General features: G+C 39.0%; 3 protein-coding genes across 9 annotated transcripts in view; 1 reads left to right on the forward strand and 2 right to left on the reverse strand.

Moving 5' to 3' along the window:
- trim33 (tripartite motif containing 33) overlaps window positions 1-11,116 on the reverse strand; it is a 28,305-nt gene extending 17,189 nt beyond the window's left edge. For 2 of the 5 annotated variants that reach the window (XM_018675205.2, XM_018675204.2), the window contains exons 1-7: window positions 10,486-11,116; window positions 4,931-5,049; window positions 2,873-3,026; window positions 2,424-2,556; window positions 1,099-1,215; window positions 868-982; window positions 536-682 (exon numbers count right to left, since the gene is read on the reverse strand). In XM_018675205.2, the coding sequence (XP_018530721.1) occupies window positions 536-682; window positions 868-982; window positions 1,099-1,215; window positions 2,424-2,556; window positions 2,873-3,026; window positions 4,931-5,049; window positions 10,486-11,059 (1,359 nt within the window). In that variant the 5' untranslated portion in view covers window positions 11,060-11,116. The remainder of the gene's footprint in view (window positions 1-535; window positions 683-867; window positions 983-1,098; window positions 1,216-2,423; window positions 2,557-2,872; window positions 3,027-4,930; window positions 5,050-10,485) is intronic. The other 3 variants (XM_018675207.2, XM_018675206.2, XM_018675208.2) reach the window with 2 other exon arrangements.
- Window positions 11,117-12,693: 1,577 nt separating this feature from the next.
- On the forward strand, window positions 12,694-18,753 carry bcas2 (BCAS2 pre-mRNA processing factor). The gene is made up of 7 exons (XM_018675203.2): window positions 12,694-12,897; window positions 15,903-15,995; window positions 16,088-16,158; window positions 17,263-17,424; window positions 17,516-17,566; window positions 17,670-17,750; window positions 17,835-18,753. Exons 1-7 carry the CDS (start codon window positions 12,805-12,807, stop codon window positions 17,959-17,961), a joined length of 678 nt encoding a protein of 225 aa, XP_018530719.1. The 5' UTR covers window positions 12,694-12,804; the 3' UTR covers window positions 17,962-18,753.
- A 1,316-nt stretch (window positions 18,754-20,069) lies between these two features.
- Window positions 20,070-24,334, reverse strand: otud3 (OTU deubiquitinase 3). Of its 3 annotated transcripts, none has more exons than XM_018675199.2 (8): window positions 24,200-24,334; window positions 23,150-23,479; window positions 22,494-22,642; window positions 21,992-22,104; window positions 21,771-21,893; window positions 21,411-21,543; window positions 20,970-21,157; window positions 20,070-20,776 (listed from the first exon to the last, which is right to left on the reverse strand). In XM_018675199.2, exons 2-8 carry the CDS (start codon window positions 23,353-23,355, stop codon window positions 20,612-20,614), a joined length of 1,077 nt encoding a protein of 358 aa, XP_018530715.1. In that variant the 5' UTR covers window positions 23,356-23,479; window positions 24,200-24,334; the 3' UTR covers window positions 20,070-20,611. The 3 variants fall into 3 exon arrangements, with proteins under 3 accessions (XP_018530715.1, XP_018530718.1, XP_018530716.1); XM_018675202.2 differs by having other exon boundaries at window positions 23,150-23,380; window positions 24,200-24,330; XM_018675200.2 differs by having other exon boundaries at window positions 23,150-23,453; window positions 24,200-24,323.
- Window positions 24,335-24,780: the final 446 nt, after the last annotated feature.

Raw genomic sequence — 24,780 nt, forward strand, 5'->3', positions numbered from 1 at the left:
GCCCATTTGTCGACATGCCCTTTAGGAAGCATTACTCCACAACTCCACAATAAAGTTATCTAATTTGCTGACTGTCTTGTGGTAAATAGTCAAATCCATGTGGCAGAAGCATCCCTTGTTTGAGCCAGAGGAAAAAAAGAATCTCATCCACATAATGTGGGAAAAAAGCTGGTTCTGCAATGTCACCAATAAATCTAGAAAAGGCTGGGCCAGCAGTACAATCCAAACAAAATACTGTATTCTTCGACCGCTGTTGAATACAGATGTACAGGGCAGAGAAATATTAGCTACCACCCTACAGCTCATCAATGGGTCACAAGTTACGTCAGACATAACCTCAATCATTCCATAGAATAAGAATTAAACACTAAGACAAACATGAATCTCCTCATATACAGCAAGAATTTATGGTCCGATCACAGCTAAATGCAGCACTTCTTTGGTTGTATGCAACAGTCATGTTGTTTCTGTGATGTAAATTCAATTTTGGTCTTTACTCAAACTGCTGAACATCTGGAGCTCACGAGAAACATACCAGCCTCTTGCTGTAGAGCAGCGCTGTGCTGCTGCCAGTAGTGGTGGCCCAGTGGCAGAAGTTGAGGACATGGTGGATCTGTTGGGCCATCTGGGTGGTATCCTTATGCTGAGCCACAAGCCTCATACTGCGCTCTTTTGTCACGCTCTAGACAGAGAGGGAGATTATTTTGGTTAAGGGGCTGCTACTGAAACAGTCTCAACACCCTAGTTAAGTGAATGAAACTAGACCAAGACAAATGTTTAACCAAGCTATTACAAAAAAGTTAGAATATGCATGGAAATTATTTACATGATTAGATGAAAATTTTATGATATATAATATTCGTGTACCTCCAACTGCTGCAGCAGGGACTTTCCCTTCTTGTTGATCTCATTTATAAGAGTAAATACTGCGATTTTGATTTCATGTTCCACCTTCCTATGTGTCTCATTCAGCTCTTTTAACCTGCATGAAAACAAAAATACAGCACAACAGTTGGTTTAGAGACACTAGCCATCAATCAACAGAAACTGTGTCAACGGGCAGCACTGGAGAGAAATCTGGAGGTGAAAAACTCCTACCTGCTTTGCACCTGAGAGACAGAGTAATGGACGTAGTTTTTCTTTTCCTGTAGCTTGGCTATGCTGGTCTCAATGATGCCTTTCTGGTTCTGGAAAGCCTCCTCCAAGAACTGGTACCTGAGAGCAGGGGGGTAACACTCTTAAAGTCACCAACGCCTTTCAACAAACTTACAAATTATGATACACTATAGCAAAAATACAGTTTCTAAGGGAAAAAGCCATTGACAGTTCACAAATGGTACAAAAAGAGAGTTCAAATTTTATTCATCAGTACTAAAGAATCATGCATGAATGAAACTGCTGTCTCATGCAATCAAATGTTGATTTATGTGAGTCTGTAAGCAGGCAATTTGTTCCTTTGCTTCATGGTGGAAAAAGCAGTTTTCATTTTCAGTCTGACCAGGTAGATTCCACTCAATTTGCAAGATGTAAATCAGTCCCTGATTAGAATACTACAATGAAAAACCAGAAGGGCTCCAGATTCAAATAACAAGGTTTACAAACTACTGTTTTCATCAACCAGTGGCTTTATCAGTAACCAAGCTTAATGCTGAACAGTTTCCTGCTGGAACAGAGTCTGAACATAACCCCACTGAGAGCTGATGTTGGCTCCCTCCCTTTTACCAGGAGTGGCATTGAAGATTTGATAATAAACTCACTTGTGGACAATGTTCAACAAGCACAGCACAAGGACGAGATCCAGACTGGTTTCTTGGATTTACTTTATTGGACTAAATATTGGATTTTTTATTAGTACTGGGTGTATTATGATCCTATTGTTGAATTTCAGTCTTTGTTAGTCATATTATTGTGTTTTACAGCAACTGATCAACTTTCTGTTCATTTATTGTAAATGCCACTGAAATACCACAGGGGTTAGGGAGGTGTTTTTCCTCCTTGTGTCCTGTGGTTTTGTCAGGTGTGGGCTGGTAAAGCCCATTGAGACACAGCATGTGATAATGAGCCACACAATTAAACACAACTTCACAGCATTATGTGGGCAAAAGTGACTATTATTGTCCTCTTATTACCTTTGCCAAGGAGGTAACTAATATGACTGGTTTGTCACCAGTTTGTTTGTCACTGTTTCAGCTCACAACAACTGATCATCATGAAGTACTGAGCTGAGCTGAGCTGAGATGGCTGCCTGCAGGCAATTAATCAAAACCTGAAAAATGGTATGCTGTGGGAAATGGTTAGCAGTAATGTAAAGTATATGCAAACTGTAGTTAATGGATTAAAACAAACTACTGGTACTTTATCAGTTAAGGAAGTTGAAAGACAAGAGACTAGCAGTCCATCAGTAATAAAATAGATGCCGTTACCTGTGCTCTTTGTGCTCCAGCAGCTGGCAGTCCCTGCACGTCAACGTATCACAGGTCTCACAGAAAAGCTTCAGTGGCTCCTGCTTGTGGATGGGACAGAAAACAGGCCTCTGTCCTGACGTACCGACAGAGTCTATAGACACACAGGTGAAAACAGAGGCAAATTACCCACAGAAACTGGTGAGAGAAATATACAACAAAGGATTGACAAAAATGACAATACAAGACAGAAAAGACCTCAAAAGAGTAAGAGCTTCAAGATATATGGTCTCCACAGCTAGAGGTACCATCTGAGTAACCAGACTCTGCAGCACTGTTACCACGGCAACAGCCTATCAGCAGCACCACATTCACAGTATTTCAACTACAGTTTGTCCTATACAGGCTTTTGCAGTTTTTGCTTCAATAAATATTGGTCTGTCCTTCAATATGAGGGTCATCCATCTTACCGGAGGCAGCGTCAGCATCCTCCTTTGTGCGAATTTTGTGGTCCTTAGTAATTTTGACCCTCTGGTGGGCCTCCACGCAGGTCTTACACAGCCATTCTCCACACTCCACACAAAAGCCTATGGTTCCTGCGTTGTCCTCACAGCTTGTGCACACCTTGAGATGAGAACAATAAGCATCTAAAAGATCTCTGAATATAATCAGAAGTCTACTCTCTTGAATCTGCAGTGTTGTTGAGTGAAACAGCAACTACAGACATGTGCTAAGATCATCAAAACATATGGCCTTGACAGTGCACACTGGGACAATATAAAATATTTCCAGCCTGAAGAAAAACTTACTACATGGAAGTGCTAAGCCAGTAATACTCACGGTTCATTAGAACCTATTGTTTAGAAAAGTTTACTGTATGAGGTAAATCCTATTCTTGTATATTAAAACCTAAACTACCAGTTTATTTAAACTCTGAGAGCAACACTTAAATCACTTAAATCTATTATTATAACCGTGTCTTCACAGTCAGCACAGCACTTGATAAATGTATTTTGTGAATGAGTATTAGTTGTTTTGACAACTCAGGGGTCAGGAGTGTGGTCTGATAGTGACAGTAAATAAATAACCATGGACTCTACAATCAACAAGATGGAGAGCATAATAGTACAATACACATTTTTTGTCTGAGTAATGGGTCAAGAGATGCATAGTGGGTTTCGCTGGTGGTCATAGAAAAGAGCCAGTGAAATCAAAACAAAAATAAGCTTTTTCCTCTTGCCAGTGTGAATATGCATTTCAGATTTCATACCATCCAGTCACTTCATGGCCACAAACCAACAAAAATATGCCTGAAGGTGGCCACTACCTCTGATCCTTTGCAGAGGCATCATGTTTTAATTACTGTTCCTATAAACAAAACAAACAAGCACAGTTACTGAACAACCACTGTAGTTTATTCATCTTTTAACTTATTATAGAACCCTTCGCAGGTGGAATTTGTCATGTCAGACAGGCATCCATTTTTGCCAGCTCTCTAACCAAAGCATGGCTGCTTAATGCTGTTGTCATATTTTAGTTGCCAAATTATTTCTATTACCAGAAGTGCTTTTAAAGACTGTATTCGACATTATGACCTCTGATACTAGTTTGGACAGATATTATTGCAGAAAAAAAAACAATATTTCTTCAGTATCTACAGGTCAGAGATTATTTTAAGAAGAAATTTATCAAGTGCTAGGGGACCCGATCAAGTTAATATAGTTGCATGCAAGTTTACAAACCTCCAAAAATTAGTGGATAAACTTTGTTAACAAGAAATGGGAGAGTACGGCCTGAAGGTGCCTAAAGAAGACTGGAATGGAATGATTTATGATTAAGACAGACGACATTTAACCCAACTTAAGGTAATGGTGAGATTCCTGCTTGAAGAACCTAATCAGCCATTTTTTACTGACAAGATATTGCTGTGGAGTTCAGGTGAATATTTTGGAATAGAAGATGATTACTTTTTCTTACATTTTTCCTCAGCAAAGACCCAGACCCCTGTGGCACACATTTCTTTAAAAACTCTTTGCAGTTATCAAAAAGGTATGACACAAAAACGGCTTGCCTACCCACTGAGAATGACTAGACAAAAATCATTAAATATTATATAAAGAATATGTCTTTTGGTTTAAAATGACATAAGTGATATGTGCCTGTGTGATATGTTATCCACTAAATCTGTCATCACTCACTGAAAAAAAGACTGTTCCTGTAAAGCTACGGTATTACCCATGTCTACCTGGATACTTGGCTTAAAAAGACTAATACAAAGAAAGTTTGAAAAACTATGATTGAGGGTTGTGGAAAGGTATGATCTGATTCTTGGTATTTATATTTGCTCTGGACTAAACAAACTTGGTGATTGTCTAGATACAACTGGCCTGAATCATGAACAAACAAGACTTTACCTCATCCTCACTTTAACAGAAAATGAAATATCAGAATCCCAAGGTTAAGCCTGAGGAACCCCCTAATGTGGACACACTTGTGTATGTACAATGCCACCAAACATTTTGACATACCTGAGCAGCCTTTTCATCAGATGTGCTGGTGGCCTCTGTGGTATCTTTGACAAAGTAGTTGTCAATAATGTCGCTCTGTTTGTAGTCCTGGTGGCACACCGAACAGCGCATAACGTTTACTAAAGACAGAAGAGAGAGTACACAAGTCAAATGAGGTGCAAAGGTCAAACAATGGCCTACAAATTCATTGTTTAGTGATAATTTCATTGGAGACTGATCTTTGAAAAAAATGGAAAGAAACCCAAACAAGCCCACATGTAAACTTATCTGAAAGCCCCTTAACTCTCAACGAAGAACTGTCCTGCTTCAAACAAAACATGATTAATAGGAGGCCTTCAGCAAGACTTTCGGCTTATTTCCATAATTTCCTTTAGGTAAATTCCTGTTAATATTAAAAATTCTTGGCACTGTGGGACACCCGATGCCTACTCATGGGGGCTAATTGATTTAGCCCTTGTCTCCAGAAGATTCAATCTCGTCATCTCTGGCATTTTTATTAGAATATTAAATCACATGGCAAAACAACGAGGACTGTTTCACTTAATCGCTTTAGTTGGCTTCGTTAATGGAATTAGTTGAGTTACTGCTATAATCATACACCCCAACAAATAATTAGTTCAGCACATTAACTTTGCCATTTATTTCATAAAGTCTAATATGAAGCACAAGATTAAACTTCACATAAATGTTTTAGTCAGCATAATATGTTGCCCCTCCTGTAACTCATAAACCCATAAATCCCCCCCCACCAGCCAGCTGAGGTAAAAACCGGTGTGAGCCAGTTTGAGCCAGTCTACACTGACTTGAGCAGCACACAGCCGGTTTGTGTAAGCTCCAGCTGCATGGATCCCTGAGTGATTGGTTGTGAAAGCAGCTGGACTGGGATTGTGTTGTGGAACCCACACAACCCCTAAATACACACACATATATACACACACACACACACACACACACACACACAAACAAATGCACCACACAGCTGTCACTCAGAACCCCCTCTCCCGAAAACAACAACACACACACACACACACACACACACAAAACTGTATTTGTATTATCCTACATTATACATAGATAATACACTCCTCTGTTGAAGAAAATGTTAAGGGAAAACATTTTTTTCACCATATTTGCATGTTTTAACCCCATTAACAGGTCAGTTTTACCAAACCTAGCCGTTACGCAAGTGCCAAATGCTGTTGGTACAAGAGACAGAACAGAGTTAAACGAAGTTAAAACTAGGACCAAGTTACGACCAAATCTCGCTGACATACAGGAAATGAGAGAAATCTCAGTCTTGTAGAAGAGACCACTATCATTACATCTCGAGTCTGCTTGGCGTTGGTGTTCACTTTCACTTAATTACGACATTGACCACACATTAGACCACAAACTACATTTGGCTTCAAATAAACCATGCCTAAATATATTTAGATTTTAAATATGAAATGACGATTTTTGTACAGCAGAAAATAATTTGTATCCTAGTCATATTTAATATCTCCAAAGAATAATTTACATAACAAAGCAATAAGTAATGGTATGAGAAAAAAAGACTTGTCTAGTAATCAAGATGCATTGTACAGGTCAACATAAACATCTAACTTGCAAATATCAGATTTGGTTTCTTCAGACACACTTGACAGCTTTTTCTGGATATTCTACACTGCTGCTAATGACTGTTTACTGACTGCACTGCCACCTTAATAACCATGACAAGACTGTCATCCATGTACACACAATCTTATTTCCTTCCCTTTTGGCCATCAACTAATTCCTCCCTCTAAGAATCAAGTGTCAACTGATTGATTCTTGGACAGTTTTTCCCCACACATGTGCAATAATCTCATATCATATCTATTCTGTGAATGATTTAATTTGCACAATTCAATGTCACTGTTGTGTAAATATTAACAATGTATATAGTGTCCATTTTTGACAGGGTATATTTTTAATATTTTGAAGATGGGGTTATATTATTATTGTTATTTTATTTTATTTCTACATGTGTAATGGAGCACTGCAACGCAACAATTTCCTGCAAGGGATTAATAAAATATTTTGATTATATTTTATTCCTTCTGTGTAGCCTGGTATGGTGCACTGAATCTTGTAGAACATGTACCACAACATTAAAAGTATTCTATTGTATCTACTCTATTTTAAATAAGAAGTCCCATTACAAGGTGCTACCAGCAATAACAGTGGACATTCATGAATTAATTATGAATTTGTGAGTTCAACAACAACGAAGCTGTTTTAGTGAAGTTATTTCTGACCTCAGCTTTTACATTTCCTCATTTAATGTACATGACTTCAGAAATAAATATGACAGATTATTTATAAAGTAACTTATCACTAGACAGTCTTCCTTTGACCATGTAGAGCTCAGGGTTTAACACTATCAATCAGTGGCCTGGTTAAGTGTGGTGACAAGAGCATGGATAACATAATTAGTAGTCCTTTATCCAAATCAATGCAACAAATCCAGTTACTAACAAACTTTTTGTCAAATATGAGTGTTGAGGTGGAAATGGTGAATCTATAATTTTCTGAGATGCGAGGACTTTTGCCAACTGAGGAAAGCAGTGTGGCGAGACTGGGCCAGATGCTGTGTGGTTCGTTATTACGTTAACTGAGAGGGAAGTGACTAAAGACGCCACCTTCCAAAACTCCAGCCCGGGTATGACTGAGTCTCCTAGGAACTGTGGCCAAAGAAATATTCAAAGTCAAAACATTTTCTCCTGTCAATTTCAAACTGTAGGGCTGAGTCAGATCATATTAACCACATCATCTACTGAGAGGTAAATAGAAAAATCTCCCTAAAACAGAATACATTCCAGTTTTATCCCAGAAGCAATCCTTTGTGGTGACGGGCAGTTCTGTAAATGCAATTCAGACCATGTGACACTGAATCTCTCCTGAGACCAATACTAATGCAATTCCTGAAAACAGCCTTTACACATGTGATAATTAAACTCTCCACTGAGAATGACACAAATAAAATTATATGAAGCTTTGCTGCAGGTACTGTTAGGAGGTAAAACTCTACATACGTAGCAGAAAACTGGATAATAAAGAGTAATATGAGATGTTACCATGAGACACTTGTAAGAGTCCCTTTGTTGAACTTGAAACACGACACTTAATTTGCGCACACTGCCTGTACTCAGATCAGTTTTCCAAGTATGTTGTGCAGTAGTTCATGAAATGTAGTTCATGAAATGTGTCCAGACACCTGCCAGTATATCATCAGTAGAGCTTTTGCCAGGTATGTGACAATCAAGCTTTCCTAAACTGTATTTACATCAGTCTACTTGGCAGACAGAGTAATGTGTGCATCTTTTATAAGCAGTGAGATTTTGGCAGTACAAGTTTGTCCACTTACACGCTGTTGTAGCTTATACTGATTTGCATTCACCAGACAAAAACAACCACAGACCTTATCTCTTAACTATGACTTCCCTACCCCACAGTTATGACTTTTGTTGTGGATTTCATAGTTATGAAATTACATTTACAATTTACGATCATGTTATTTCAAGAAAAGGACGACAGGACAGCAATATCCCACAGCTGTGTTTTGATATGTGCAATTTAGATAGCAATTTAGCATGTATATATTTATAACATGCTGTTTACATGTTAACATAACATTTGGACTTCTAGGAATCCAGTATGAATACTTTTGTAATTTAATTATTTTCCACTGGGCATGGACCAGTTACCGGTTTTAAGGTACACTGTGGTTTGAAAAAGTTATAATATTTTCAGCCATATCAGTCCTAAGATATAAGCTGTTTCAACCCCATGTTAAAATGACTTGCCAAAGTCAAAGACAAGTTTTTTTTGTTCTGTTTTTTTTTTTCTAAGCAGAAAAGAATTAAATTTTTTATGTTCAGAGCTTAGGCTCATTTAAGGATCTGCATTTATTCTCTTTTAACTTAATACACATGTTTACTAATATTCCAAATCAAGTCTGTGTGTGATTGTGTTCAATGGAAAATAAGTAATTAACTAATAACTAATTTTAGAGCTGTAATCGTGATACAGCAAAATGATACCATGATACCACAAAACTGTGACATTTTTGCCTGGGGTTATAATACCGTCAGAATCTCATACTGGCCTATTTTCTACTCTAGTCTCTCTTGTTACCAGCTGCCACTGAAAATGAAGTGGTGCATTGTCAGTTTGACTAGTAACCCACAGTATTTAATCAGCATCCATTCATGTTCATATCAGGTAGCTGACAATCTGCTGACGTGTTAAAAGTCATTCCAAAAAATAAAATGACTTATGATTTTCAGGTAAGGGAAATAACTTAACCCTGAAAGAGACTCGCAAATTAATACTGCCTTGCCATTAGGCATGGGCCAGTATGAGATTCTGACAGTATGATAACCTTAAGCAAGAATATCACGGTTTCACGGTTTAGCGGTATTACGATTAAAGCTCTAAACTGAGTTATTTTGAATTGCCTGGTAAGAAAAACAACTTTTTTTTTCAGTTGATCACAATGTCTTATTTTAAAACAACACAGAATGTTTGCAACATTAGTAAATGTGTGTGTTAAGCTAAAATAATGGAATGTGTTCAATAAAAATAAATAAATAAATGTAGTCCCTGAAGTGAGCCTAAATGTACAGCTCCGAAGATAAATAACTGAATTTTTCTCTGTTAAAAAACAAACAAACAAAACAAAAACATCTATCATGGGGTTGGGGGGTGGTATATCGCAGGAATGGTATGATGAAAAATATTAGTGGTTTGAAATCTTGACTTTTTCAAATCACAGTTAACCTTGAAGGGTAGTGCATTCTGTCAGGTATCACAATAGGATAGCATATTCTGTCAGGTAGGGAACACCTATCACAGTAGGGTAGCACAGTCAGGTAGAAAATATCTATCATAATGAGGCATGGGCCGGTAGGAGATTCTGATTGTATAATAACCTTTAAAAAAAATCATCGTTTCGCAGTATTGTAATTAAAGCTCTAAAATGAGTCGTTTTGACATGCCTGGTGAGAAAAACATTTTTTTCTGAACATAATCTATTTTATTTTGAAACCAGTAACTGGGCCCACTTGCCACTGACCATAGCGACAATGACAGGACATAACGTGAAGTTTGCTGCCAGTGGTTTTGTTACCATCATTGATTCAGCAGATATGCCTCCAACAGGGAGGCATCAATGATGGCAATAGAGCCAAACTCAAGTGTTTGTTTTTGTTCATGTTGCTCGCTGTTTATCTCTATTATGGCGGAAGAAGTGATTCACAGCTGGACCAATGACAGACCGACCAGCCACCCACCTTTTTGCAATGCAACAGAAATCCACGTCCCCCGTCAGTAAGCATCAATGTATTCAGGTGTGAAATCTCTAACAAAACTCCTACAGCTTTCACTTAACTCTGTTCTCACCAGAAATCAATCAGTTAAGTTCAGTCTTAAACTCTCGCCTGAACACAGCATTTCATCCCAACTAACATGTGATGACAGAGCAGAGTTCACGTTCACAGGTAGATGCAGCTTGTTGCTCGTGCAAAACTCACCTATGTGTGTGTCAGTTTGTCCGTGTGGTCCAGGGACCTGTACACTTATTTGTCTATCTGGTTGCGGGATACATTTCAAGCAAAATGAGTGCAGACAAGGCAGAAGTTTTGGTTCACAGTCTCGGCTCTGAAGACTTTGTTTACACACTGCGCACGTATCCAGCAAATTAATGGGAGTGGATACCGGCGTGGCCGCTGGAGCCGTCGGAGGGGGGGACATTTCAGTAGTGAGTCCGGCGACAGGAGCATCAGTGACCAGGGTTTCAGCTGCTGTTGGCTCTGCAGTGGAGTTGCTGGTCTCGGTCGGACTGACGGCGTTGCTACCGCTACCGTTGGCTTCCCCTCCCGCACCAGCAGCCCCACCGCTGCTAACCTCCCCTCCTTCGCTGGTGGGTGTAGGTGTCTCGTTGGTGTTATCATGGGGCTCTGTTTCTTCGCCGCCCTTTGTATTCGCTTCTATGACTATTAACGCATTTTCGACTTTCGTCTCCGGTTGCTCGTTATCTTGTGCTGAAGGCACTGAGTCCGAATTAGCAGACGGTTTCATATCCTCCTCGTCTTTGTTGTCCGCCATCTTCCTTCCTCTTTGAACCGCTGCACGTCCTGCGTGACTTGTCGAACCAGGAGCACGTATGATTACGTCGTGACGTCGAGTAAGATCCGACTTCATTTATGTGCTTATTTGCTTGTTTGTTAGTTTACTTGCACTCAGTCGGTAGTTTTTAGGTACATGAAGCTAAAATGAATGCAGTCCAATCAAACAGTAGGTGTACCTAATAAACTGACGGCTCCTTTGCTTTTGACTTTCCATACTTGTGAGGACCTTCAACTGCATTCCCCAATAGTCCTGCACCTGGTAACTAGGGTTACAGAAAGTTTTCATGGGAAGTTAAGCCGGGGATCTTTGGAAATATTCCAAGTTCCAAGTATCATATACAAATATAAATATAAATATATTGTTTTGTCATACACATGCATGCAAACTAATTCTTCTCTGAAGCTCATTAAGCCTCTGGTTTTTTCAAATTTTCTGCATTTGTCCTCAACCCTTTGATGATGATCCTTGTGATGGAGGAATGCACAGTGCACGCAGGGGCTGTGGCCCCAATAGCCCTGCAGTAAGTAGTGCGCTGTGTGCATGGGATGGAGGAATGCACAGTGCAGGGTATAAATTAAACTTGCATTAAATCTGTTAAACCAATATTATGCTGCAAGATCTTTTTTTTCCAGCTACATTTAAGTTCCCCCTTATAGCCTAACCTGCAATTTTGCAAATTTTCAGTTTATTCCCTTTAGTAAAACCTTTAGTAAAAAGCCAGTAAAAATCCATTTCACAGACTGAGTTACTTACAGATTAAGGTTTTATATATAACATGTCATCAGTTTATGAAATATATACCCACCATTATATGAATGAAGTATGCAATTGTTAAAATTAGTTCCACCTCAACCAATTACAACATTAAAGTATTAAAACTAAATATAAATTAAAATATATGTGTCACCACATTGTGTAATCGTCACAGCTGACCTGCACCTGAGCTTGATTTCTGCCAGCCATTACATCACCTACTATTAAATTACAGCTCAATTATGTGTTAAATGTATTTTGAAATCCAAACAAAATATATCAACACATCATCTAAAACAGCTTTGTAGTTTAAAGACAGATCTATTTTTAATTATCTGAGCTGTGCAATAGAAAAAGAGGGGAAAAGTTCAACAGCCGAACTTGGTTCAAGAAAAAAGGGGGGAAACAAACAGTACAGCCTATCAGAACACCATTAATTAGCATAATGAAAGCTGACTGATGGAGGAGAGTTTACAGGCTAGAGTGAGGAGTGGTCGCTGTGGTTTGAGTGGTCGCTGTGGTCTGAGTGTCATGACCACTTTGACAGTTATTATAATTGTTTATATATGGTCTGCAACATTTAAAATTATGTGTATACTAAAATCTAATATCCCTCTGTCATCATCATCACCAGTCTCTGCAAAGTAGATGTAAAATGTGGACACAACATCAAACAAACTGATAACTAAACTAATTTAGTCTACATTAACAAAACAATACAAAGCAAAGCAAACTTTACCAGAGTACCTACATCTCTATTTAGGTGTTTCAGCTCAGCACCTGTCCAGGAAGCACTTCTCCTCCCCTCCACTAGATGTCACAAACAAAAACTCACGGCAGTGTCAAGTAAGGATTTTATTTTGAAAGTCGGGACCGGAAAGTTTTGCTATCAGTTAGCTGCCTGGAGAACTGTCTCAGCTGAAAAAAGATAAACGTTGGATAAACGCAACAGGACAGACTGAATAAAAATGGCCGGAACGGCTTCAGTAGCTGGTGAGGTGTTCGTCGATGCTTTGCCATATTTTGACCAAGGCTACGATGCAGCAGGTGTCAGAGAAGCGGTGAGTAAACAGGCAGTTTGTATCAGACCGGGACTCTGCTAACAGCCACATGTTAGCTTAGCTAACCATGCTAATCATAGAAATGGCACACTGCAACGTTTTAGTAACATTTCAGACTTTCAACAGATAAAAACCACTGTAATTGCAATATTACAAGTTATAATTATATTGGCAGGTAATGTTTTACTTTAGCTGAGACCTAGGTATAATAAAGTATATGTACAGTCTGTAGAAGCCCACTGACGTAAGGAAAATGTAGGGAAAAAAAGTTCGTTTCAACTTTTTAAAAAGCAGAGGTGGTTTTAAATGTATCTGTCTGCTCCAGTCAATCTGCTGTGTTGTGACAGTATCAACATTAAACTAATGTTGAGCAAGGCTACAGTACACACTATGTGAGCAGAGTGTAAATTAAAATAATTAAGATCAAGGCCAACACAGGGACCAAGTGACACACAGCAGGGCTGGTGGTTTTTCCTGGTTGGTTATTCAGCTTTGCTCTGGCTCATTGTCGCAATAACCCACATACATTCATCATATTTAAAGTACTATAAGTACAGTGAGGATGCTTTGAAACATAATGCCATGATTACTTTATATTTGCCATCAAATTTGATATAGGTAGATAGACAGATAAACACCCTAAATCAAATTAATATTATTCACAGTTGTTCAAGGCACTATTGTATCAGTATTGAGGAGACTGCTAACCACTGTGTTTCCAGTCCTCAATAATGCTAATTTCTTTATGTTTTGCCAAAGAGCTTTGACAGCACATCTGGAAACAGCTGTCTACTCTGAATCCTTACTGATGCAGGATGACCATCTTGTGTCTTGCTCACTTCTGCACCTTTTTAGATTGTCTAGTAGCTAACTAGCTAACAAACACAGCTGTTTCTGTTTCAGTTACTGATGTTGACTCTACATGTTGTCATGTTGTTGTTTGTTTGTTTGCACAGCTGTTTAATCACGGTTTACTATATGTCTACAAATTCATTAAAATTCTTTTTTTAAATCTTGAAAGTAGTCTGTTACTCGATTACTTTCTCTAGTAGCATACATATATTTCACTGGAGTATTTCAGGATTAACACAGAAGATAAAAAGTCCCAAGACATGGTTTTTGTGAAACATCATCTAGTGCCTAAAACTTTTATACACTGTAAATGCAGGGTATTTGTTTTTTTTGGGGGGGGGGGCTCACACAGCTTGGAGGTTTATTGACTTTTTCACAGCAAATATCCTTACTTGTCATAGCACATAAAGCGTAAATGTAATTTATAACATAGTGATGGCCCTTTAAATTATACAGACTTGCATTACATTCACCAAGGCAGGAAAAATGAAACTCTTATCTCATAAATATGACCTTCATATCCTAGTATCAACTCACCACATTAAACTCTATTCAGATATTTGTCAAATTAATGCTATTGTGGTTCCTACTCATCACCTCACAGAACAGGAAGACTTAAGACCCTTTGTTAAGTGCTCAGTCACTCATCAACACACCACAGACACAGTAGACTGTGTTTTTTTTTTCTACTTCTAACAAATGACTTTCTCAGGGCAGACATTTAGATTTATATGTTTGGTTTAGATGTGTCAGTTAGCCAGGCAAGTCAGGCAGCATGTCCAAGACCAGAGGGCTGCCACTGCCAAACATATAACACACCTTTGTTATTGTTACACCTGTGTAATGACAGACAGGTTTGGCTGGTGGGTGAAATGAAAATGTTTATTTTATATTAATATGCAAATAATAATATGCCCCCATTACTGCTACACATTATCAGTTCCTTGTTACATTGATACAATTTACATTCTATGTTTTAAAAATGCAACATATAGTACAGAGAGTGGCTACAGAGATTGAACCAGACTTATAATCCAAACTGATGTTATCCCACAAATGGAAAACCTGTTTCTACAGTAGTCCTGCAACTCACCCACAGCGATGTAGAGCACAGTATACAGTGTCTGCGAAACTCTGTAGTTGGGCTCTTTGTTCTCCTAAAAATAGAACATGTCCATCTCATTTGGTTTAGTTTAGATGCTGAATCTGTTGGTAAGAAATGACTGCGTCACATAATTTGAAAAACATTTACAGAACTGACAGGTGGTTTGACGCACTGCAGTCTGCTGCTAGTGTTTGACTACCAGTTGAAAACAGTGGGTGCATTTGGAAAATGAGTATGACGCACATCAAACTCTCTTTTTCAAGCCAAGAAGGTTAATGACCTGACTCACACCTGACACCTTGAATAGATCGAAGGCAACAGCATTTAACATCATCAGTGAAAGCAAATTGAAATTGTCAAAAATCCCAATTTAATATTTCAGTGCAAGATATAACATCTTATGATTTTACAGTCTAACTCAGGGTCTGAGGTAGTATGAAAATGTAAAGACAGAAACCTTGGGAAGGCAGCAACATTTTGCCTTTTTTATTTTTTTTGGTCATATTCCTTTACTTGCACTACTTCAGGCTTGTTCTCATTATCTGCCACCAAACTGCCATGTTCATGGCCTAAGCCTGCATCTCCTGTTACATTAACCAAACTGGGTAAAACAAATAAAACCTAAGTAAACATTAAGACTGTTTCAAAAACACCCTTGAGGCCTTCATGGCACAAAGTGGTATCACTTCTTGTGGTCTAAGTCAGGTATAAGAAATTATGTGTGCAAAAGAGTCAAGTTTCTTTTTCCATTGGAGTTTGTCTTCAGCCAGAGAGGACAAACATCTCGAGTGTTATAAGCTGGTGTGGTCCTGACTGTCAGGCCTCCTTCACACGTTATTGCCCATGTTAGGTCTGAATGCTGTTTCAGATAATTTTCTACCCTGTCAAAATATATAGTTATGGGTAAATGGTGAAAATCTTGTAGTAGTTAAACAAATTTAACTTGATTATCTGACCTGCAAGTTCAGTTTAACAATAAAAAAGTTGAGATTCTTGAAGCTCCAATGCATTTCCTGTGCAAAAAAAATGACTCTCCTTTGGCCTCCAGGCTGCAGCATTGGTTGAGGAAGAGACCAGAAGATACCGGCCGACCAAGAACTACCTGAGCTACCTGCCAACACCTGACTTCTCTGCGTTTGAGGTGACAATCTCCTCAGACCTCTGAAACCTTCCTCATGGCTTCAGCTGGTGTGACAGAAATAACAGCATTTCTTATTTCTTATCACCCTTCAGACAGAAATTATGAGGAATGAATTTGAGCGACTTGCGGCTCGGCAGCCCATGGATCTCCTGAGCATGAAGAGGTAAACACAACACACTGCAGAAGCCTCATGATAGACACCAAGGACAAGTTATATGTGCATTAAATTAAAATCTACTGCTTAGTGAGGTACTACAAGATTTTTAATGGCAGATATATTTTAAGATATTTTCAGACTGTTTACTTAAGTCTTGTTGGGAATTCAGATCTCCCGTTTGAAAAGTAAACATTATCCTGTAACGAATCAGTGAGTAACTCAAATAATAGAAGAGGTTACAGAATCGGCTACTTGGTATTTTTGACGGCACTAGTCAAACAGCAGGGTGTGGTAACCAAGTGTCAAATACTTGGGTGTCCAGTAATCCTGTGTAATCCACACTAATAATCTAAATTAGTCCTGTGACTGATGATTATTTTATTATTGAGTAATTTATTACTGTTATTTATCATTTGGTTTATATAATCACCAAATAGCAAAGAAAAAAGTCCTTCACAAGCTTCCAGTGTGCTTGTGGCTTCTCAAGTCTTTTTTTGTCCAACCAGTAGACCAAAGACCCATAGAAGTTTAGTTATTATTATCACAGAAGAAAGAAGAAAACTAGAAAATATTCATATTTTACTGCTGGAACAAGTGAATTTTTGCCATTTTTTTCAATAAGTTTAAAAATTTGACTGCAGAATTCACTGAAGAATTAACTCATCATTATATCTTTACAGGAGCTATTTGTAAGTTTTACTATCACTTCATAGCCAATGTTAGCATTAACAGCTGTTTACTTACCAGTCTAGAAGAAGTTTAACATCAAACTTAATTTCTTTACTTGCCAAGAGCTGTCTCCAGCAATGGAAAGCAACACCAATATTAACTCTTGTTTTGCTTCTAGTTCTCTACATCACTTCTTTTCCTCTTCTTCCTCTACTATATGAATGTCTATATATCTCTATGAATTTATAAAGAATACAAAAATAATTGATAGATAATGTCAACAATAGTTGCAGCTTCAGTTGAAGACCCATTTTATCACTTAAAAGTATAAAACATTTATTTTAAATAGAAACCTTGTATATTTCACAATTGTTTTTACTCTTTGGCTCCAATTTTTTATTTTTTTTATTTTTTCATTTGACGTTTTTCTTCCCTGTGGAGATATGAGCTGCCGGCGCCTTCAGCAGGACAAAAGAACGACATCACAGCGTGGCAGGAGTGTGTTAACAACTCGATGGCTCAGCTGGAGCACCAGGCAGTCCGCATTGAGAACCTGGAGCTCATGTCACAATATGGAACCAACGCATGGAAAGTCTACAACGAGTATGTGACAGCAGTGTTTTCTCAGAGACAGTTATTCAGTGTGTACAAAGTTGAAAGACTGCTAACATGTTATTTTGTCTTCCTCCTGCAGTAACTTGGCCTTCATGATTGAGGTGGCACAAAAGGAACTTCAGAAATTTAGGTGAACAATCACTGAGACACTTGTGCTTGCTGAAAGTGTTACTAAAACTTTTTGCACATTTAAGAATTTAATTTTATTTTAAATAAATATTTCTTGCACACAGGAAGCAAATTCAGGATATGAACTGGCAGCGTAAGAACGATCAGTTGGCAGGAGGAGCCAAACTGCGAGAGCTGGAGTCAAAGTATGTTCTTTATTATCACTCCACATGAGGATTATGTAGGTTAGATTTCCCTCTGTCTTAATATCTGTATCTGTTCCTCAACAGCTGGGTGTCTCTGGTCAGTAAGAACTATGAGATAGAACGGGCCATCGTCCAGCTGGAGAACGAAATCACTCAGCTCAGACAACAGCAGGGGGACGAGAACAAGGAGAATATCCGACAGGATTTCTAGAGCAGCTTCCACCCTCACAGCACTGATGTACAAACTAATGATCCCTCAGTCACAGAGTTCGGCTTGTATCAGAAGACTTACTGGAGTAAGACACCAGAGGAGGGAAAGTTACCTGTGTGGTGAAGACTGAATGTGAAACTGCATCATCTATTAACTTTGACATTCAGAAGGAGCTGCCCAGAAACCTCAGTGACAAAACTCTTACTCTACTGAAAAACAGTGGTAGAAGGTGGTGTAATGTGACTTTTTGAGTGAACTGTTTATTGTTTTTTTTTCTCCAGGGATCAAACATGTTTAAAGACTATGTACAGTCTGCAAACAAAATGGAAAGTTGAAATCATGGGCAATAAAAAAACAACAATTCAATACACTCATGGGTTTTGTTGCTGCACTACAACCTCACATGGTCTGGTATGACCAGTAGCTTATGGTGGCTAATGTTAGCTAACTTTAGAAAGACATTACTGTGTAACTGTGTCTCTGCTGAGTCAGTTTTCCGGCTTGAAGATTCTTTTCCTCTTGAGCTACTGTTGTACCAGCATTAGCATTGAACATTATTTCATAAATAACATGTGACATAAATCAGCAAATGTTACACTTTAAAATGTTATTTATACCAGCGTGTAGCTGTCAGTCTTGTAGGCTGCCTACCAACACAGAAGTGTGTTTAGAGTAGAGTGTACATAATTTGTCAGGTCTGTTGAAGACAAAATTATCTCTGTAAGCCCACTTCTATGACTTCTATTCATGTAATTTTTTTATGCTGTTTTAATAAAATGAACATTTCTTATATTTCCCAGTGTGTGAACTGGATTATTTCTTAAATGTCACGATACACAGAACCTGACTTTAGATCTTCTAAATCTGTCGTCTCTGGCTAGTGTTGAATTTCATTTCTTCTCCGTTCTTATTCCACTGGAGCTCAATCTACTGTCATGCATCAGGTCAGTTTTTTTACTGCATGAAGGTACAGTATATTCAAATTAACATCCCACTCCCAATATGATACGAGCCTCCTCTGCATCAGCAGACAGTACTGTATAGTCAGAGCCTCCTTTCAAGCTCTCATTACCCTCCACAGTACAGACAGCCTACAGCACATTCAGCTAAGCATCTAGTTAGTCAGAAATCATGGTTTCATTCTTCCAGAAATTATGAAAATCTAATTTGTAACATCAAGAACTAACCTCTGAATGACCTGTTAGAAAAAGCTCTTCTCTTGAACTATTAATAAATCATCAGTATGCGTCCCTCACAGACCTGTAACACCAGTGTAAGTCCAGCTCAGTATTCTCAGTGAGGCTTTTTATCATTTATCTACCTTGGTTTAATAATTACACATCTACAAAGAACATTGTGACCATATCTCTAATTAGAATAACAGCCAGTCAAATATTTAATTATATGTAAACCGATTAGAAGACTAAGCAAAGAAATATGTAACTCATCAAACACAGTCAGGGAGGGGGTGGGGGTGTATTCAAAGGTGAAATAACATGAACATCTCTTAATACAATCCATGGCACACTACAGCTTCAGCTGCTGTATGATCAGAGAACATCTCTGTGTCAGCGTCACAACACCTGAGCTCCACATTAGGACTGTCCATTAACACAAACTGGGTGTATTTACCCTCAACACCCTCTAGTTTCTGGTCAATGATTCACACTCACCAATACTCACCAAAACATAAGTTAAAAGGTGCAAAGCATGCAGAGTTTATGTGATATTACAGGACATGATCATGACACCAGCCATTGTGCGTGACTTTAGATTTTGATGGAGTCAGTTTAGGACAGTCCCATTTGATTGGCAGTAACTGCAGCATGTTCATAATCAGTTGCGTGTTTGTGTCTGAGTAACTTAAGATGCATCAGTCTGAGGGATCCATCTTTTTTTGTGTTGCAATGTATATCATGGTGATGAGTACAGGGTAACTGTTGGAACCTCACATTAGTGACATAAGGAATAAACCCATAGGAATCAGTTTGAATAAAAGGTAGCCATGTCTGTTTTGTATATAGTGAAACCTCGAACAATATAAAAAATTAATAACACAGGAATCATGTGACCCTGGATGAAATGTAATATATTATCTGATGCACATAAACAGTAAATTATAATTTCTTTATTTTTATTGCCACATTCCTTACACAGTGTGCATAACAATGAATCTGTTGCTCTTCCTTTACTTCCTTCTTTGGTCAGATCGACCAGAACACCTGGATGAACGTTAACTCATTCTGTGGCAAATCAAAAGGCCCAGCTGCACAGGATTATCTGCATGGGGTGTTGTTGGAAAGCCAGATGTCCAGCATAGAAAGGGGACAGGTAGCGTGGTAGGTAGACCAGGTCTGAGGAGTTTCTACATACACCAACACCAACCAGGGATTGAACTAAATCAAAACCTGACAGAAACACTGAAAGTCGTGCTCTTTCTTCACGCTCTCAGTCTTAAAACTTTCATACGCCTCACACACATGTAAGGTTTGCAGGCACCATTATACAGTTTGGAAAGAAACTATAGGGTTCTCTTTAGGAAAAGTCATCCACTGTGACCGAATCAAATCTGACTATGTGCAAAACTTTGTGGACAGCGTCAGCCACAGGTAGCTAGAGTAGCAGTAGGTAATTTTGGCCATGCTCCAGTCTATATGCTGAGAGTGTTGAGAGCTGGTACTAAAGTAACAGCTTCCGGCAGGTTCTGGTTCTGGTCTTGGCTTTCTTTGCTCTGGAGAAACTTCTGGCGATGCCTCTCCTCCTGACGCTTCTTCTTCTCTTGCCTCTGCTGCTCTTTCCTCTGCTTGTTAGACACCTGAGAATGATGGAGACAAAAATGTGTAGCTTCACTTTCAATGAGGTGTTTTATAAGAAGCAAATTTTAAATCAAAAATGGACTTGGATTACAATAAATCTGACCTGACAGGCTATGAAATAAAACAGCAATTAATAGAAATCCCTAAAAACTAAGACTTTTGTGACAGACAAAATTCCTCCTTTGACTTCACCTTAGATTTCTGTACATTGCTGCCCTCTGCTGACTGCTTGTGCTCACTGCAGTCTGTGGCTGCAGCCCTGCAGGCTGAGCAGGATCCTGAGGCACACTGGCCCTGGCAGGACTGACCCAGCACAGAGCCAACAAGCCATTCAGCATTGATGGTAGCTGCACTCAGCTGGAGCAGGTTCTCCTCATCACCTATGGCAGAAAACACACATGAAAAGAACAACTTGGTGTGATGGAATCATCACTGTTAATGCCAAAAAAACAACAAAAAAAACAAAAACAAAAAAACAATTGAATTACAGATAGAGTATTATCAATGGAAAATGTGGCTGAACAAACAAGCTCAAATGCATGATGGTTATAAATTCTGTAACAAAGTTGACTCCTAGTTTGTCCTGACAGTCTAATTCCTCCTGCAGCTAATGAGTCAAGAGGAACCTCTGACCCTGGATTCCTCGATTCTTGATGGAGCTCAGGATCACGTTGTCCTCCTCTGAGGCTGTGGGGGAAGGATTTTTCTGTCTGTCCCTCTGACCATCCCCAAACTCACGCTGCTGGCCTCGTGAATTCTGCATATTCTGGTGACAGCAAAGGCAAGAAATCATCCAAAACACATCAGTACCTGCTGCTTCAATAGGCGTACCATTACTGATGCCTGTAAATGTGAAACATGACCTGATGCCCTCTTGACATCTGACGGAATTTGCTACAGGATTTGAGCTATTGTAAGATGAAAGGTGTAACTGTTCCTGAATGCTGGCACATTTGATGTTGTATGTTGTCTGTTGTATAAGACGGTATGTACCTCTATTCGGAGCTGAGCAGGACTCTCAGAGTTGTCTCCGATCCGCCTCACGCTGTCATAATGATCTCCGTAGCGGTAGGCAATGTGTAGCTCTCTGCACACCTGCTTCTCTGAACCATTTATCTGCAATGAAAATGCAACATCTTAACTGCTTAACTGTGTTAAAAACACAGAATAACAGATTGCATAATGTCATTTTGAAAGTCTTGGCTTGTCCTTACTTCCCACAGCGGTGTGTTCAGCTGATGGATGACGACTTTCACCTGTTGACTGCGAGCAAAAGCCACGATAGCGTCATTGCCAGCAAACGTACCAGGCTGGGAGAGGTTGGACACTGGGTGGAGAGGCACAAAAACATTTATTCACGAGACAAATGTCATCTGTGATCACACAGGGTTTGTTCTTGAACTTGCTACAGTGTCATCACAGCAAATACACAGTGTATCTTTTAAAGCACTGTCCTAAACTGCCATTTCAAAACGAATATATATACAAAATTGAGTATATACATTGTACATACAAACTGATACAAGTGAAGAAAAGATCACCACCAGGGGTCAGTGTGTAGTTACTGGGCAAAACTGTTTCCCTTTGACATCACTGACATTACAAAATAGAGTAAAATCACAAAGTTGTTCACTGTCAATGAGACTTGCATCTGATCAGTGTTTTATGCCCTTTGTTCATTTAGTCAGTGACACACACACGGGGGTATTTTCTTACAGTGTGTTGCGAAGGGCACATCATCCTCGACAAAAGGCTCAAAGTCTTGTCGATGAGACGTCATATACTGGACAGTCTCCTGGCGAAGCCGCAGGTGCCCCCGGGAGTGACCCTCTAACTGGTCCCCTAAAGCTCTGAACAGGCAGTTTCTGTAGGAAATAAAACCAATGAGAAGGTTTCTCAGTAGTAAAGCTGTCAGTGTGTTAAAATCAATGGCTTGTAATTCACAGGCGTCTTTGTTAGAGTTGGTATTAGCAGGCAAAGTTTTGGGTTTTGAACAATAACAATGAATTAAGTGTTGCAAAACACAAGCTTCACAACAAAAGACCCTTAATCCAGCCGTAAACATGACTGATGGACAATGACAAATTATGGCACTGGTGACATTTGCCTTTATTATGCAGCTATAAAAACATTGTAGTTTAGTTACCAGTATATTGTTATTGACTGGGAGCTGCAGAGAAATGAACATAGAGTCTGGGGACATTATGCTCCTCCTGGTTACTGATGGTGAGACGGCTGTCGCCAGCTTGAAACTAAGCTTTCTGTATTTTTTAAGATTTAAGAGTCAAATGTTACAGTATCAGAGGTGGTAAAGGACAACACAGAGGGAGACAAAGCACAGCCAGACACCACAGTCTTTTTCTGGCTCTTACCCATCTCCGGGGACTTCCCTCAACTTGAGCCCCAGTGCCTGGAGCTGATTGGAGAAACTGATAAATTCTGCTCCTTCGTCGCCATCCTGAGGCCGGTTCTTGCGATCTTTTACAAGGGCCCGACGTGCTGCCCGTTCATCCCTCTTTCGTTCCAATTCATTCTTTTTATTGCTCCGCACAGGTTTCGATGTCTGTTTCCTCGACATGCTGGCTGCAGTTGTTTCTGCAGGCCTACAACACCAAAGTATGTCTTCTTACAGTAATGAGCTGACACATGTATCAAGCACTGGCCCACATCTGGAACCTATATAAAAATACAAAGGGGTGGGGCTGGGGGACAAGTTTTCAGCATATGTCAAGAGATATGTACTGTAGTTTTCTTAGAACATCAGACTAAACCATGGTTGTCATTTAAGCCAGATAGTCCTCTGAAAAGCTGTGTTTGGAAGAGATAAACATCCTGCCCTCGTCTTTCCCTGACGTAGAAGACATTATACCAAACTCTATTAGAAAGTACAATATATATATCATATTCATATAAATTAAACAACAATTTGTTTACGTGTAATGTGGACTTGTGGAACTGAAGACTACAGCCGGCATGAAGGAAAAAAATGAGTCGATGTCACATTTTAGGGATGACATCTTATGATCTAAAATTAAATGTGACCGGTGCTGAAACAATATTAATAAAGTTGCGTTGACTCCCCAGTAGCGGTATTGCTGAAGCTAAATATCAATTCGGCTAGTTTCGTTTTATAGCCAACTGGTCAATAGTACCACCGCTGATAAATCCGTCGTTAACGTTAGCGCTACAAGCAAACGTTAGCTCTAACTAGTAACTAGTCCTAGTTAGTTCTAGGTAGTGTTGTTTTAGCGGACTCAAATCGGCGTCAGGTTCGCTAACATGAAGTTCGACAGCTAGCAGCTAGCTAACTAGCTAGCATTCTCGACTGGATATTACATAACAAATCATATGTTCCCGTTTGTGACACTCACTACATGGTAAACAAATGAAAAATCTGACGAAGTTAAATGGTTGATATTTACCTTTAACGAGCTGTGTTCGACGAGATATGTCTTAGATTCGTTTTTTTTTTTTTTTGGCTCAGAACAGGAATGTAATGATTGTCGTTTTTGTTTACAACTGAAGTTCCGCGTACGTATCTCCGTGTGCGTCAAAACGTACGGAAAGAGGGATGGGACGAAAGTGCAGAGGCGATAAAAAATTGCATTGGGCTGATGATAGCGAGAGGATTATTTATTTAATCCACAAACGCTACATATTTTAAAATTTAAACACAAACGACTTGACAAGTTTGAAACAATAGGTCTCAGGTAATGTGCATTTGTAGCAGTATGCACCTTTACGAGGGCACAAAAGGTAATCAATTAAGCAATCAGTCAGTGTCTTCAACAAATGGATTGATCAATGGGTCAGTGTAACATCTATCTATCTATCTATCTATCTATCTATCTATCTATCTATCTATCTATCTATCTATCTATCTATCTATCTTTTCGATAATTGAGACAAGTCAGAAAGCTCTGAGTCATTTTCTGCTGCAGACTGTGACTCAGGACAAAGTAGGAGGTTGAGTTACGATTTTGAAAGAAATTTTGTATCTGAA

The sequence above is a fragment of the Lates calcarifer genome, linkage group LG6, assembly GCF_001640805.2.
Source record: "Lates calcarifer isolate ASB-BC8 linkage group LG6, TLL_Latcal_v3, whole genome shotgun sequence".
NCBI classification, from domain to species: domain Eukaryota; kingdom Metazoa; phylum Chordata; class Actinopteri; family Centropomidae; genus Lates; species Lates calcarifer.